Genomic DNA, 17,516 nt, shown 5'->3' on the forward strand with positions numbered 1-17,516 from the left:
TTCAGGTCCAGTAACCCTTTTTCAGAACTCAATATTCAGCAATCCAATATTCGAACAGAAGAAACATTATTGCCTTTGATGGTCAACAGCTCAATTTACATCTCAGAACAGCCTTAAAAATTTGACTGTATCAAATTAATGAGCCAAATTTGTTTGGAAATAAAAACGGAAAGAACTGTGGATGTTGGAAAACAAAACTTGCTCGAAAAGTTCAACAAATCTAGCAGCATGGAGTCACGAGTCATCGAGACGTACAGCACGGAAACCGACCCTTCGGTCCAACCTGTCCATGCCGACCGGGTATCCCAGCCCAATCTAGTCCCATCTGCCAGCACCCGGCCCATATCCCTCCAAACCCTTCCTATTCATATACCCATCCAGATGCCTCTTAAATGCTGCAATTGTACCAGCCTCCACCACTTCCTCTGGCAGCTCATTCCATACACGTACCACCCTGTGTGTGAAAACGTTGCCCCTTTTAGGTCTCTTTTATATCTTTCCCCTCTCACCCTAAACCCATGCCCTCTAGTTTTGGACTCCCCCCACCTCAGGGAAAAGACTTTGCCTATTTATCCTATCCATGCCCCCCATAATTTTGTGAACCTTTATAAGGTCACCCCTCAGCATCCGACGCTCCAGGGAAAACAAATCTGAGCTAATGTTTCCGGAAATTTTCCAGCAATTTCTGCTTTTGTTTTTGTTTGAAAATAAAACCTGCTTTTGCACTGAAGCACAAACTAAAAGGACTGAGCAATATAAAAAGTTACTGAAAAGAAAATTCAAAACTGCTTGGTGCTTATAACATGCAACAAACATTTATAAATGTCAGAACTAGCATTGAACTATGGGATCATAAACTCAGGGTGATACATCATAGCTGTTTCAAAGAATTGGCATTAGCATCTATCTAATGGGTCCCAAAGTTCTGTCTGCTCCCACATAACTGATGATTGCTCCCTTTACCCAACTCTCTTCTCAAAGTTACTGTTGAATCTGTTTCGTGGCCTTTCAAGATCATAACTCATTTTGTCCAAATATCTTTTTTTTTGCCAACTGTCATAAATCTCACTTCTCCAGTTACTGACCTTTAGGCCCATCAGAATAGTTTCTCCTTATTGACTCTTTTCAGTGAGCATCTCTGCGAAATCTCTTAACAGTCACAGATGAAACATAACATGCTCATGAAGTGCAGCTTCCTTTAAGAAGAATGAGCAGTGCCAATACAAACTGAATAAAGAAATGTTTGAGAGAGGCAGGACCAGAGAGACCTAGAAGGTTTGATTGTAAATCTACAAAGGTGACAGGCAAATTGAGAAAATCATACCATACCCATGCCTTCCTACATCGAGGCTTATAAATAGAAGAAAATTTTGCTCATTATTTCTAAATCACTGGTTTGACCCCAGCTAAATTATCGTGTTCTGTGCTGGGTAATGCATTTCAATAAGGTCAGGTCTCGGAGACAGTTCAGAGATTTACGAGAATGGTACCATGCGTCTCATCTTTCTGGGGCCACTGCAGCTGCCCTGTGCTCTAAGGAGAGCAATCTGAAGCGTTTTAGGCTCTTCCTATAACTGGGATTTACCAAGCACAGTGTATGTGACAGCCCATCAGAAGTGCCATGTTTGCTCAGGCAAGTGCTGTGCGTGGAGTCTTTTAACTTGGGGAATTATGCTGCAGCTACCACGTGATTGACTGGGAAACCTTCACATTCTTACCACTTGCTTTGGGTGCTTCAGGAGAACTTACAGATTGACCATCAACTGGTTTGGTTATGTTATGACACACCTTCTGTAGCCAAGGTGAGACCGGAACCAACAGCTTCTGATCTAGACGTTGGAAACCTGCAGTGGTCCCAGAAAAACAAGATGCATCCTTCTCATAAATCTCTGCACTGTTTCCAAAACCAAATTCCTTATTGAAATGCACTACTCAGAACAGAATATAATAATTCAGCTAAGGACAAACCAGTGATTTATAAATAATTAGCATCATTTTTTTGCATTTACATGCCTCAATGTAGCAAGACAAAGGGATGGTTTGATTCTCTCAATTTGCCTGTCACCTTCATAGATTGGCAAGCCAATCCTCTAAGTCTGTCTGGTCCTGCCTCTTTTAAAATTGTCTTGATTTAGTTTGTACCGGCACTGATCATTCTCCCTAACAGAACCAGCATTTCACAACCACGTTAAGTTTCATGCGCAGGTGAGGGGTGACTTGATAGGAGTCGATAAGACTTTTTTTTAAATCTCTCAAAGTGTGGAAACAGGCCCTTCGGACCAACAAGTCCACACTGACTCTCCTAAGAGTAATCCACCCAGTCTCATTTCCTTCTGACTCATGTACCTAATACTATGGGCAATTTAGCATGGCCAATTCACCTGGCCTGCACATCTTTGGACTGAGGGAGGAAACCGGAGCACCTGGGAGAATATGCAAACTCCACACAGACAGTCGCCCAAGGCTGGAATTGAACCTGGGACCCTGGCACTGTGAGACAGCAGTGCTAACCACTGAGCCACCCTTATGAAAGGGTTTGAATGCATAGCTGCTTCCTGTGTAGGTGACACCAGAATAAGGATCATGAACAACAGCCATTGATACACCCAACTGTGAATTCAGGATAAATTCCTTTACTGAAGACTGGTCAGAATGTGCAACATGTTACCAGTGAGAGTGGTTGAGGCAAATATCATAGATTCATATGACGGAAGGCTCGATACATAAGTGAAGGAGAAAAGTAAAGGATACCATAATGGAGGAGAATGGAAACAGACTCACGTGAAGCAAACTGAAAACCAAAAGAATTGCTGGAAATTAGAAACAAAAACGTATTACTGGAAAAGCTCAGAAGGTCAGGCAGCACCTGTGGAGAGAAATCGAGCGACTCTTCCTTCAAACTGAGGAAACAGCAATTCTGGTTTCTCTCCACAGATGCTGCCAGACCTGCTGAGCTTTTCCAGCAATTTCTATTGTTGTTATATGAAGCAAACATTGGCATGGATCCACTGGGAAAATGACCAGCCTGTGTACAAATACTGCGGAAAACCAGACACACGGGAATGGACTTCAAGGCTCTAATCTCACTTTAACACAAGAAAAGTGATGTTTATTGAAAAAAGTCCACTGAAGGTCATCACTCTTAAGGCACTGAGCTGGCTCCCTCACCATCACATCTTGGTCAGTTTTGCTTAGCTTCTTTGTAATAATCAGCTTTGCAAAGAACTACTTCCTCAATCAGGATAATTTAACAGAATGAGAGGATGTGTGGATATACACACACACACACACACACACACACACACACACACACACACACACACACACACACACACACACACACACACACACAACTATGCAGGCCATGAGTCTGTATCACTTGGCCTTCTTGGCTCAGCTTTCATTTTAAGATTATTTTGCCCAATTTCTCCCACTGGAGGACGCAGTTTCTCCACATCCCTCAGCAAATGTTTGTGTTTAAAATATTAAGCAGTGATCAGATTATATCCCACAAACTTCTATTTTCATGGGATTAGAAGCTATGTGTATGAAGTCTGTCGTCATGGTTTAACCCTCAGAATGCAAGTATCATTCTGGTGCGATATGGTATTCCTGACTAACAAACCAAAGACATCAATATGAGATTTCCAAATCCTTTAAGTAAAATGATACAAATTCTTGCAATAATGACAGCCATTGGAGTCACAGATGGAAGGTTTTTTTTAAAAAAACTGCTCAGAACTGAAAGAAAGACCATATCTTGGGAATAACAATGGAGGGGAGATCTGATTGAGGTCCTTAAGATTACCAAAGGATTTAGCAGAGACAACCCCACAAGCTTGCAAGAGACACCAAAATCAACGGACCATAATTACAAGATAGCCACTGATAAATCCAACATGGAATTCTGAACAGAGTCCTGTTAGAATGGGGAACTTACCACCATGTGGCATGGTTGAGGCAATCGCATAGATGCACGAGTCAGGGCGTTGGATAAACATATCAGGGAAAATGAAATAACAGGTTACCTTACAGGACCAGATGGCTTGGGTGGAATAAAAATAATTGTGAAGACCTTTTGAGCTGAATGCCCTGTTACTGTACTGTTTGTTTTGGTACATTTTAGTAAGGAGGACTGTAATGGTTAACTTTTTACACTGCTTTCCTCATTTTTCTGCTTTGCACCTAGGACTCAGTGCCTAGGTACCTTTGTACCCAAGATGATGCTGCAAATGATGACCTGTAACCCTTTCACTGTACTTCTGTGAGCACATGACAATAAAGCTATCTCAAAATAACACGCAATAATTTAAGATTTTTGGATTTATCAATCTATTTGTTGCTGAGACCCTCAAACATGTTTTTGTTACCTTTCAACTTGACTATTCCAATGTTTCCCATCTTCCTTCCTCTCTAAATGACATCGAAAACTCTGTCACCTATTCATTAAATCGCATCAAATCTTATTCACTCACTAGCTCTGCACTTGTTGAACAACACAGGCTCCCAATCCTCAACACCATCATTTTAAAGTTCCTATCCTTGTGTTCTCCTGCATTCAGGTGTGAAACGAAGCAGGTCAGCTTACAATGCGAACATTAAAACTGTGCATGGTAAGTGAAACATGATTAAATCGTTACGCTCCACACTATTCCATTTCTTGTTGATTCAACTTATGACAGATAAGCTAAATTTCAGGCATAACCTTGGACCATTTATTTTTGTTTGCGAATCCACAGGATTGTCTACTCCAGAGAATCATGGATGCTATATCATTGATTATAGCTACAGCAGAAATAGATTTCAGGATTCTCAAGGAATCAAGGGACATGGGGCAGGTGGGAGAGTTAAACTGAGATCCAACATCAACCACAATTGTATTAAATAACAGGTCAGACTTAACAGGTTGTTTAGACTAGTCCTGCTCCTAGTCTTGTGATTAAATCCATACATAGCCTTCCCCTTCCCTCTTTCTAAATCGTCTTCCAGGATTACACCTCTACAAGAACTGGTCTCACAGCACAGGTCTTCTGCATGTCACATTTTCATCACCCCCTCCCCATTGCATGACATGCCCTCAGCTATCTAGTTTCCTCCCAAAGGCCTCTGCCGTTCTCTCTCCTCCTCTAGATCACCTTAAAACTTAGCTCTCTCACCAACTTGAACCCATCTGCTCTAAAGTCTCTTTCGTTAAAACTCCAGTTCTAATATTGCACATATTGACACTTCACACAGGCAGCTGTATGAAACAAGACACAGAGATCGTAAGCACAGCTCGCATAGGAATTTGTAGAGAGGCTGAGTGATGGAAAAGCAGCAGTGGGGCGAGAAGAGATGTCCCTAAAGCAACACTCTGAAGTCGAAACATAGAGGTCAGAAACATATGCATTTAAATAATGCCTTTCATAGCCTCAAAAGCTCCTTGCAGCTGTGGAGGCATTTTGTTGTAATGCAGAAATGTGCAGTTTGCGACTTCCTCAGATAAATTCAAATGGAACTGCTCTAGATTGGTGGCATTCAGCAAAACTACATTCAATAAATCGTCTCTCGCAAGTGGTGGAAGCACGCAAAATGCTCTGAGAAAGAATCCAAAGAGGGGTGGAAGTGTGGAATGTGCTCCAGAAAGAAGGTAAAAGTCTTGGCATGGGATGTATGTTGGAAGAGAAGGAGCCCCTAAAACAGTGTTTCTCTAGCTGGGATCTGCAGATTCTTCTTGGAAAAGTAAGGTGCTGCAACAGTTTTCCAGAGGGTCCATAAAACTGTTGATCAGTACGTAAGTAGTACCTAAGGAAAGGTTTGGCATGACCCTGGGGCAGGAGTGGGGTATGGTGACCACATGTACTGCGCAGTGGACTGGCTGTCTCTCCCATGGAGTAATGCTGAGTAAAGCAAAATGCCCAGCAACAAGACCCGTGGTTACAAAGGCTGGTGCCAAATGAGTCCAACTTTGAAGGAAGATTTTAAATATATTAAGCACTTGAACTCAGGGATGTGGCACCGAATACACGTTTGCCCAAGTATTGAGGACAGGACAGCATCGCAATTTTGAAAAGCAGCCCTTCGACTAAAAAGGTTCTGTCGACACGCCCTGACTACTCCAGCTCTAATTTCACTTGGTGGAAAAATACCTCGCAATACCACCAAAAAAACCTCCAAGCTAAAAAAATGAGAGGAACCCTGACTAAACCACTCTACCTTTACGAGAATCCATCAAAGTTGAAAATGATAAAAAGAAAATTAACACTATGATTACGTGGGGCCAGGTTCAAGCAGGTAAGGTAGAAAAGGAGGGGCTTGGTGTCAGAAACTGCCACACATCTTAATCCCATCCTAGAGAAGCGGTGAGGAGAGAGGGGAGAGGAAATGCGTCAAAAACAATCATTTCAGCTTAGGGGAAACCAATACAGAAGATCTCAGGCTGAACATAAATACAAGCAAAATGGAGAGAAGTCGAAAGCGAGATGCGATAGTCCCCAATAATGCTATTCTGTCCAAGAGTGCAAGATATATTAGAAAGCCTCGCTCTCCTTATTAGGATTGCAAAGTAAATATGGCACTGAATGATGCTATTCAGCCCACTAAGTCCATGCTACCTCTCTGCAAAGTAATCCAATTGTGCAAGCTTATGTTAGCATCACACGGGCTTCAATTTAAGGTGAAGGGCTGCTGCTCATGCTACGATCACCATCAAAGTCTGCACAGAGAATCAGAGAAGCGAGCAAATGATGCCAAGTTTGAACTTTAAAAGGTCAGAGGTTTCTGGAAAGGAATGGATTGGATTGACAAGTTCCACAGCTTTGAGACATCTCAGTGGTGGGAGCTGCTGATATTCAGTGTCTGGCACAATAGATCCAACTTACTTCTTGGAGGCAACCTCTTTCCGTTCATGAGCCACGTAGACCATTAACCGGTCTCCAGGCTTGCTGTAAAATCCACATCCCCTTCTGCCCATTGAATTATGATGCACTTATCCTGCAAGCAACAGGAGCAATATTCAGCCTCTACTTCAGTAGCTAATAAACCCCAAACTGCAGCAATTGCTATATCAGTAGGAAATGAATGCTGGCCAAAATCAGACAAGGTGTTTACTATTTGACCAAGACATACAATAACTGAGCCACAATAAACCAATACACAATGCCAGAAGCCAGAGCAGCCAATGGCTGTTTCTTCAGACCGGAGGGAGGTGTATAGTCAGAATCTTCCAGAATTCAAAGCCAGGAACACCACTGTTTTTGATTTACGTAAATGGTTTGGATGAGGTATGGGCACTATTCGCAGATGAGACAAAACCTGCAAAAATGGTAAAGTAAGGAAAGCAGTATTGGCTCCCAGAGGCTGATGTGAGGCCATCAGTTTTGGAGAATGAATGAGAAACAGTACAAGTTAAAAGAGAGACTGGGGGTATGTATGTACAAATCCTTCAAGGCAACAGGTCAGGTTACTGAACTAGTTAAAGCATGCTAAATACTGCACCTTATAGATCGAGTATTGGAGTCCAAAGAAACATTTGGCAAACTAACTATAGAAGAACCCTTGGGGAAGACTGACTATAATACGACAGAATTCTTCATTAAGGTGGAAAGTGATGTCGTTGGTCCTGAGATTAACATCCTGAATTTAAATAAGGGATGTTACAGTGCTATGAGGTACGAGCTGACTATGATAAATTGGAATGTTACTTTATAAGGATGATGGTGGATGGGCATTGGCAAATATTAAATGGCACATGGAGGAACTGCAACAATTTTCAATCCTGTCTGGCACAAAATTAAAAGGGGAAAAGTGGCCCAACTGCGGATAACAAGGGAAATTAGGAAGAGCATTAGATCAAAGGAGAGGCATACAAATTAGCCCCCCAAAAAAAGCAGCAGACCCAAGGATTGAGAGCAATTTAGATTTCAGCAAAGGAGGACAAAGGGATTGATTACGAGGAAAACAGAGTAAGCTTGCAGAGAATGTGCAAACTAATTGTAAATGCTCCATTGGTGTATGAAGAGAAAAAGATTACTTAAGGCAAATCTGAGTCCCTTACAGTCAGAAACAGAGGAAGGTATAATGGGAAATGAAGAGATGGCAAACCAGTTAAATACATTTTTGTTTGTTTGCAAAAGGAGGATACAAATAATGTCCCAAAAATATTGGGGAACATCGTGTCTAATGATAGGAGAAACTGAAGGAAATCATTATGAATATGGAAATGACTTTGGGGAAATTGATGGGATTAAAGGCAGATATATCTCAAGAGTCCAATAATCTACTCCCCAGAGTACTTCAGGAAATGGCTCCGGAAATAGTAGATATATAGATCATCTTTCCAAGTTCTATAGACTCTGGAACAATTCCTGCATATTATAGGATACCTAATGTAGCCCCACTATTTTAAAAAAAAAGCTAGAGAGAAAACGAGGAATTATAAATCATATAGCATGACATCAGTAGAGGAGAAAATGCAGATATCTCTCAAGGGTCCAATAATCTACTCTCCAGAGTACTTCAGGAAATGGCTCTGAAAATAGTAGCTATATTGATCCATTATAAAAGATTTAATAGCAGAACACTTGGAAAACAGTGACATGATCAGGCAGAGTCAACATGGATTTACGAAAAGGGAAATCATAATCGACAAATCTACTAAATTTTTCGAGAATTAATGACTAGAGTTGATGAGGGGAAGCCAGTGGATGTGGTTGACTTGGATTTTCAGAAGTCTTTTGAAGAGGTTCCAGATAAGAGATTACCATATAAAATTAAAGAGCATGGGATTGGGGTTAATGTACTGAAATAGTTAGAGAGCTGGTTAATAGATGGGAAATAAAGTAAAAATAAATTGATTTTTTTTTCCCAAATGGCAGGCAGTGACTTGGGGGGGGGGGGGGGGGGCATCACAGAGATCAGTGCTTGGGCTCCAGCTATATCAATAAGTGATTTAGACAAGGGAACTAAATGTAATGTGCCAGGTTTGCAGACACCAGAAAGCTGGGTGGAAGGTGAACTGGGAGGAGGATGCAGAGACACTTTGAACAAGTTAAGTGAAGGGGCAAATGCAAGGCCAGTAAAATATAATGTTGTTAAGTGCGAAGTTATCCATTTTTGGTAGCAAAACCAGGAAGACAGTTTTTTGGAATGATGACAGATTGGAAAAGGTGGAATGAGACCTGGCTGTCCTTGTACACCATTGTTGAAAGTAAGCATGTAGGTGCTACAGACAGTAAAAGGCGGCAAATTGTGCTTTGGTCTTCAAACGGAGAGGATTTGCATACCGGAGCAAGGATGCCCTGCTGCAATTACACAAGGCCCTGGTGAGACAACACCTGGACTATCGTGTGCAGTTTTGGTCTCTGATTTGAGGAAGGATGTTCTCACTGTCGAGAGACTGCAACCAGGATTCACAGACAGATTCCTTAGATGATACATGTGAAGACAGACTAGATCGGTCAGGACTAATTTCACTGCAATTTAGAAAAATGAGAGAAGGATTCACAGAAACCTATAAAATTCTAACAAGACTGGGTAGGTTAAATGCAGGAAGCAGTTGAGGCAAAAATATCGAATGTTTTCAATGAGTTCGATATAGGTCTTAAGGCTGAAGGGATCAAAGGACATGGGGAGAAGGCAGGAATAGGGAAGTGAGTTGGATGATCTGCCATGATCACATTGAATGGCACAGCAGGCTCCAAAGGCCAAATGGCCTACTCCTATGTTCTATGTTTCACAAGCCTTCTCTCCTAAATTCATCCATGCTGTTCACGTCATCCACTCCCTGTGGTGACAAGTGCATATTCTCACCATCCTCTGGATAAAGAGGCTTCTTCTGAATTGCCTACTGGATTGCTTGGGCAACTACCTTAAATCAATGATCGCAAGTTATTCTTTCAAAACCCTCATGGCTTAGTCTTTTTTTCAGAGTCAACCTGGTCCTCCTCTTCCCAATAGTTTATATCTTTCCTGTATTCTGGTGCAATCCCTGTAAACACCTTTTCACCCATTCCACTATCGCTATCTTTTCTAATGACAACCAAAATTATACACCATTAAGAGTTGCACCATGATTCATAGGAAATAGAAGGAGGCGGCCATTTAGTCCCCTGTGCCAACTATCTTATTCTGGACCACAGCTGATCTTCTACCTCGACACCAGTTTTTTTGCACTGACCTTGGATCCTACAATATATTTCTAGATATTAAAGCTATCAATCTTTGTCTTGAGTATACTCAACAACTGAGCCAGCTGGAGCGGAGAATCCTAAACGTTCACAACCCTCTGATTGAAGAAATTCCTCCTCATCTCAGTTCCAAATGATCTATCCCTGATTCTGAGATGGCGTTTTCTGTTTCTGGAATATTGCCACCACTGCCTCAGCTAGGAAAAAACATCCAGTCATTTAACATGACTTATTTATATTTAAACAGAAATAATCCCAAATGAGTAGCTTGTTTATGTTGCAATGTTATTGTCATGCTTTATTTCTCTTATTGGTCTGTGTGTTTGTACTTTCGCTCCTGCCCCTCCCCACCCCATTTGAACACATTTTCCACGTGATATTGCTTCTTTTATCCAACTGTGATTGCTCACACTAATCTATGTTGAAATTCATTTGTAAATTATAGGTGAGTATTAATAATAGTGGGCACAAAACTGCCAGTGTGTTATAAAGCAGTTCTGGTTGACTAGTATCTTTTAGAGGAAGAGATTTATTCGGGTTAAATGTGATTCTAGACTCTCAGCAATATGGGTAGCTCTTAACTGCCCTCTGTATCAGAGAGCAAGAAACTCAGTTGACAGCATTCTCTCAAGGGTAATGCTGGATAAATAAATACAAAATAAGGGGTTTTAGGACAGCTGACTGTGGAGGTTTAGAGGAGGAAATTCAAAAGCTTAGGGTGCGAGCCAGTGAAGGTATGGATCTGTAAACCTGTGCTGTGACATATTAGAATTGTGATTCCTCGGCTTGTTATGCAACTCCACTTACCCTGGCTTCACCCAAATACTGGGAACTGTGCCTTCAGCAGTCTGAGCTCCAAATAATGTTATCGTTAAAACCTGTCTTTCCATCTCCCTCTGCACTTTTAAAAGCCTTCTTAATGAGCAGATTTTTAGTAATTTCTTCTATCATCATCTTTATTGGCTGTGTCACTGTTCGACTATTATTCAGTGGTTAGGTCTTCTACATTAATGGTGAGCTGTAGATATAAGCTGTTGTCATTGGTAACAGAACCTATGTTGCATTTTTACGGGTAGAATTAATATTTCCAAACAGGTAGCAGCCTTTTTCTTTCACACAATACTAAGTAACTACAGCTCCCAACCAGATCATATTCCAACGCAGATCCCAGCATCCACTTTGACTTAGCAGTAGCACTTTCTTATCGCAGATTGATGCTTGTCTGTCTGTGAGATGTTCAAAAGACAAGACAACAATTTGAACTAGAATATCAACTGTCTTTATCTGCTAAGTTTATCTTCTGTTGCTTAAAACATCATGGCATCAAGAGTCTCCTTGGCTGAAAATTATTGTCTGGTATCTGAACCTCCTAGGTTCAGGCCACCCACCAAAGATTTGAACCCATTATTTAGGCTGAAACTTCAATGGAATGCAAAAAGAAAGCTGCATTGTCAGAGAGATGTTAAACCCGAAACCCTGTCTTCCTTCACAGGTAGACCTAAGGAAAGGGTATTACAGTCAATATTTCTCCCTCAATTAACATCATAAACAGAATGTATCCTATTACTTTGGAAGTCTGTGTAAATTGACTGCCTTGTTTCTTACATGACAAAACGATGATACTTTCCAAAGTATGGGAATTGACGATAAAGCATTTTGATACATTCTGAAGTTCACAGAATTATAGAAACTTATAGAGCACAGAATTCTGCCATTTGGAGGTACTATGTCCATGATAGCCAAAATACAGCTATCCAGAATAATCCTGTCCTTGTTCCACGATCCTGCACATCAAGTTCATATGCAAGTATGTTTTAAATGCAATGAAGAATTCTGCCTCTCCGCTCTTTCACTCGGTGAGTTCCAGACTCACCCTAACCCCACTCAACATGAAAATAAATTCTTCCCTATTCCCATCTATGCAGTGAATGTTTTACACCTGGTTATTGACCTGTAAGAAATAGGCCCTCCCAATCCAGGCTCCTCATTAATTTATACATGTTGTAAACTTCCCTTCTGTCTCCTTTGTTCTAAGGAAAATAAGTCCAGCCTATCCAATCTTTCCTCAAGGCTACGTTGCAATGGTGTCACAGAAATGCAGATGCTTCCTTCTCTTCAGTGATGGTTAGTCCTCTGGAAGGTGAATTTGGGGCATTGAGAATGGAACATAAGGAGACAGCAGATGAATTCAACAGGTATTTTTCAAGAGCCTTCATCACAGACAATGCAGATAACATACCAAAAATAGCTACAGACCCGGAACTGGAAAGGAGAGAGGAACATAAGAAAATTACAAATCACCAGGGAAGTGGTTCTGAGCAAATTGTTGGAGCTGTGGATCCTGATGAACTTCATCCTAGAGTCTTAAACGTAGCAGCTAACTAGATGTTTAATGGGCTGGTTTTAATAATATATCCCCTAAACCTTGGGATGCTTCCATTATAGCAAATTTTATTCAGACATAGAGTGAGACAGAAAGCAGGAAACAACAAATCAATTAGCTTAATGTGTATCATGGGGAAGATGTTAGAAGTTATTATTAAACGTATCATACTTGGGCACATCAAAAAAAATACAAGGCAATCAGGTAAAGACCAACTTATGGGAGCTTTTGAGGAAGTACATGTACTGCAGATAAATTTACTCAGTGAATATATTCAGACTTCCAGAAGATAATTTAAGACATTCTACATCAAAATTATTGCAGAAGATAGAAGTTTATGGTGCGTGTGTGTGTTAGGGGGGTGGGTTTTTTTTTAAAAACATACTGGCATGAAGAGAAGATATGCATTATAACTGGAATCAGAATCGGCATAAGTGGATCATCTTCTGGACGGCAAAATAGTGCGCCACAGGAATCCATGCTAGAGCCTCAATATTTTACAATTTATATAAATTTCTCAGATGAAGGAACCAAAGGTATCGTTGTTAAATTTGCTGAACACACAAAGATAGGTAGGGAAGTAAATTTTGAAGATGGCATAAGAAAGCTCCAAAGAGATATAGACAGTGTGTGGAAAAATACGGCAATTGGAGTATCTTATGAGAAAATGCGAAATTGCCTTTTTTGGCAGGAAGAATAAGAAAAATTATCCAAATGATGAGAGATTGTAGAGCTGAGGTTCAGGAGGATCTGGATGCCCTACTACATGAATCGCAAAATGTTTGTGTTAAGCTGCTCCTGCATAATCAGGAAATTAATAGTGTCATTGCTTATTGCGAAGGGAAATTGAATACAAAAGTATGGAGGTTTTGTTTCATTTATACAGGTCGAGACCACATCAGCTTTCTGCAGGAACCAAAGGTGTCATTGGTTCCCCCGAACCCAGGAACCATAAGTTAACTAGGGTGGACTTTGTCTTTTTTTTTTACCTTCTGTCAAAATACAACACACCATGGCAATATGGCGTATAAATACTTTTTGCTGCAGTTTTTAAGTAAAAATACAAGTGATAAAAAATTACTTCTCTATTCTGCCTGGAGTACTGTGTACAGTATTGGTTTCCTTATTACAGAATATAAATCTGTTAGCAGTTCAGTGAAGGTTTACCAGATCCAAATCTGGAATGGGGTTGGGGGGGTTGTCTTAGACTGAAAAGTTGGACAGTTTAGGCTTGTATCCACTGGAGTTTAGAAGAGTAAAAGGCAATTTATTTTGAAACGTAAAGATCCTGAAAGAGTTTAACAGGGTGGCTGTGGAAAAGGAGATTATTTCTTTTGGGAGAATCGATAACTAAGGGTAAGCCATTGAAAACAGTTTTTTTTAAATAACGGGAGGTTGAAAATTTTTGGGATTCACTTCCTCAAAATGTGCGAATCTTTTAAAGGCAGAAGTCGATAGAAGGAGGTGAAAGGTTATCACGGATATTTGGCCTATATTTCAAATAAATGGAGCATAAAACTTAGAATTAAAATTAACACCACCAATTGCCATTTGCAAGGAGAGTGTTCCAAATTTCCTTTGATTGCGTAAATGTTTGCTAACTTCTCTCCTAAAGGTCTGGCTTTAATGTTTTTGGTTATGACCCAGAGGCTTAGATTTCTGCTGGTAATGGAGTCTGCATGCCTTTTGACGAATTTGATTGAAGAAGTCCTTACCTTCAGAATCTGAAGGAATGGAATCCCAGTGTTTCTTTTTTATTGATGGGATGTTGGCAGCATTAGCAATGCCAGCATTTGTTGCCCATGGCTAATTGCCTCTTGAACTGAGTGGCTGGCCAGGGAAATCACAGGTAGCAAGGTCTGCATTTGATCCTCAGAAAAAAACTGCAGATGCTGGAAATCAGAAACAAAAACAGCGATTGCTGGAAAGGTTCAGCAGGTTTGTGGAGAGAAATCAGAGTTAACGTTCTGGGTCGGGTGACCCTTCCTCAGAACTGATGAGCTCTGTGGACAGCAGTTCTAAGGCAGGGTAGCTGGACTCAAAACTTTAACTCTTGAATTCTCTCCACAGATGCTACCAGACCTGTTGAGTTTTTCCAGCAATTTCTGTTTTGGATCTGCATTTGATCATTCCTAATTGCCCCAGGAACTGAATGGCATGGCTAGGGGCCAATGCAGGTGGCCTGGGCAGTATCTGATCATTCCTAATTGCCCCAGGAACTGAATGGCAATGGCTAGGGGGCCAATGCAGGTGGCCAGGGCAGTATCTGATCATTCCTAATTGCCCCAGGAACTGAATGGCATGGCTAGGGGGCCAATGCAGTTGGGCCAGGGCAGTATTTGATCGTTCCTAATTGCCCCAGGAACTGAATGGCATGGCTAGGGGCCAATGCAGTTGGGCCAGGGCAGTATTTGATCGTTCCTAATTGCCCCAGGAACTGAATGGCATGGCTAGGGGCCAATGCAGTATTTGATCGTACCTAATTGCCCCAGGAACTGAATGGCAATGGCTGGGGGGGCCATTTCAACTGACAGGTCAGAACCAACCATATCTCTGAGGGCCCGGAGTCACGTGTAGGCCCAGCCTGAGATGAGGATGGGGCAGATTTCCTCTCCCCTCCGCGGGGGGCTCGATCGATTGACGGTCACCGTGACCGAGAAATGTGCGTTAGCATTAAAGGGGGGGGGGCAATGGGATGGATATCCTTCTATCGGGAGGAGGTGGTGGTTGTTGTTGTTGGGTGGAGGGCATTCGGCCAGTGGCTAGGCTCTAAAGCCCCGGAGCAGCGGCTCAGGCCGGTCCCCAAACCCTTACCCCCTCTCCCCCCCAATTCCTGAACCGAGAGGGGTAGCGTGTTCCGTTCCCTACCTCACCGTTCGCCGTCGCCGTGGCCGGTCTCAGCGCTACCTCACTGCCCCGCGCCGCCATCTTGCCAGCGCCCGCAACAACCAACTGCGGGACTTCGGCTCCCTCCCCCGGGGGTCAAACGGGAATCTCGCGCGTGACCTCCCAGCGCGAGAGGGGGCGGGGATGTGGGGGGGGTGCGGGAACCCGCGTGAGGAATAGGACCGCGCCATCATTGATCCTGGCGGAATCCCCTCCCTCTTATACACACACACACACACGCCTCGGCCCTGCGCTCTGCCAGGACACCCTCTCATTACAGTCACGCAGCACCGGGTGGGGGATCGACTCTTCGGCCCAACCGGTCCATGCCGACCCACAATCAAACGAAACGAGCCCCCCCCCCAAAGCATTTCTTATTTGTGTGCTCACCTTTTAAGCTGCCTGTTGTGCGAAAAGAGGCACAGAAACAGACCCTTCGGCCCAACTCGTCCATGCCGCCCCACAATCCCAAATTAAATTAGTCCCAACCTGCCTGCTCCTGGCCCAAGTCCCTCCAAATATTTCGTATTAATGCACACTTATTATTTTTTTAAAACTGTGTGCAATTCCGCTCTCCCTGCTGTGGGAAGGATGCTGTGAAAGTTTCCCAATAAACCTGTTCAACAATAATCTGGTCTTGTGTGATTTTTCACTTTGTCTATCCCAGTCCAACATCTGCACCTCCTCATTGTGAAACTTAGAGTCATAGAGATGTATAGCCATGGAAACAGCCCCTTCTGTCCAACTTGTACACATTGACCAGTTTTCTTAATAGAACATAGAAAAATACAGCGCAGTCCAGGCCCTTTGGCCCTCCATGTTGCGCCGACCCAATCCCACCTAACCTACACTAGCCCCATTTGCCAGCACTTGACCCATATCCCTCTAAATCCTTCCTATTCATGTACCCATCCAAGTACCTTTTAATGTTGTCATTGTATCAGCCTCCACCACTTCCTCTGGCAGCTCATTCCATACGCACACCATGAAAAAGTTGTTCCTTAGGTCCCCTTTAAATCTTTCCTCTCACAACCTCTAGTTCTGGACTCCCCCAATCCAGGGAAAAGACCTTGTCTATTTACCCCATCCATGCCCCTTATGATTTGAAAGGATTCAGAAAAGATTTAGACCATAAGACATAGGAGTGGAAGTAAGGCCATTCGGCCCATCGAGTCCACTCTGCCATTCAATCATGGCTGATGGGCATTTCAACTCCACTTACCAGCATTCTCCCCATAGCCCTTAATTCCTCGTGACATCAAGAATCTATCTATCTCTGCCTTGAAGACATTTAGGGTCCCGGCCTCCACTGCACTCTGCGGCAATGAATTCCACAGGCCCACCACTCTCTGGCTGAAGAAATTTCTCTGCATTTCTGTTCTGAATTGACCCCCTCTAATTTTAAGGCTGTGTCCACGGGACCTAGTCTCCTCGCCTAACGGAAACAATTTCCTAGCGTCCACCCTTTCCAAGCCATGTATTATCTTGTAAGTTTCTATTAAGTATCCCCTCAATCTCCTAAACTCCAACGAATACAATCCCAGGATCCTCAGCCGTTCCTCGTATGTTAGACCAACCATTCCAGGGATCATCCGTGTGAATCTCCGCTGGACACGTTCCAGTGCCAGTATGTCCTTCCTGAGGTGTGGGGACTAAAACTGGACACAGTACTCCAAATGGGGCCTAACTAGAGCTTTATAAAGTCTCAGTAGCACTAGACTGTTGACATGGTTGGAGGGTTTGAGCTACTGGGAGAGGCTGAATTATGCTGCAGCTATTTTCCCTGGGCCGTCTGAGGTTGGGGGGGTGACCTTGTAGAGGTTTATAAAATCGTGAGAGGCACGAATAGGGTGAATGGCTAAAGATTTTCCCCCTGGTGGGGAGTCTAAAATTAGAGGGCATAGGTTTAAGGTGAGAGGGGAAAGTTTTAAAAGGGCCCTAAGGGGCAACTTTTTCACACAGAGTGTGGTGCTTTATGTGGAATGAGCTGCCAGAGGAAGTGGTGGAGGCTGATACAACTACAACATTTAAAAGGCATCTGGATGGGTATATGAATAGGAAGGGTTTGGACGGATGTGGGA

The 17,516-nt window shown here is 42.6% G+C and overlaps 1 protein-coding gene across 1 annotated transcript in view; it reads right to left on the minus strand.

The window, feature by feature from the left end:
- clptm1 (CLPTM1 regulator of GABA type A receptor forward trafficking) overlaps positions 1-15,514 on the minus strand; it is a 63,064-nt gene extending 47,550 nt beyond the window's left edge. The window contains exon 1 of the mRNA XM_060855918.1: positions 15,418-15,514. Coding sequence (XP_060711901.1) covers positions 15,418-15,477 — 60 coding nt within the window. The 5' untranslated portion in view covers positions 15,478-15,514. The remainder of the gene's footprint in view (positions 1-15,417) is intronic.
- Positions 15,515-17,516: the final 2,002 nt, after the last annotated feature.

This window comes from Hemiscyllium ocellatum, chromosome 47, assembly GCF_020745735.1.
Source record: "Hemiscyllium ocellatum isolate sHemOce1 chromosome 47, sHemOce1.pat.X.cur, whole genome shotgun sequence".
Lineage (NCBI taxonomy): Eukaryota > Metazoa > Chordata > Chondrichthyes > Orectolobiformes > Hemiscylliidae > Hemiscyllium > Hemiscyllium ocellatum.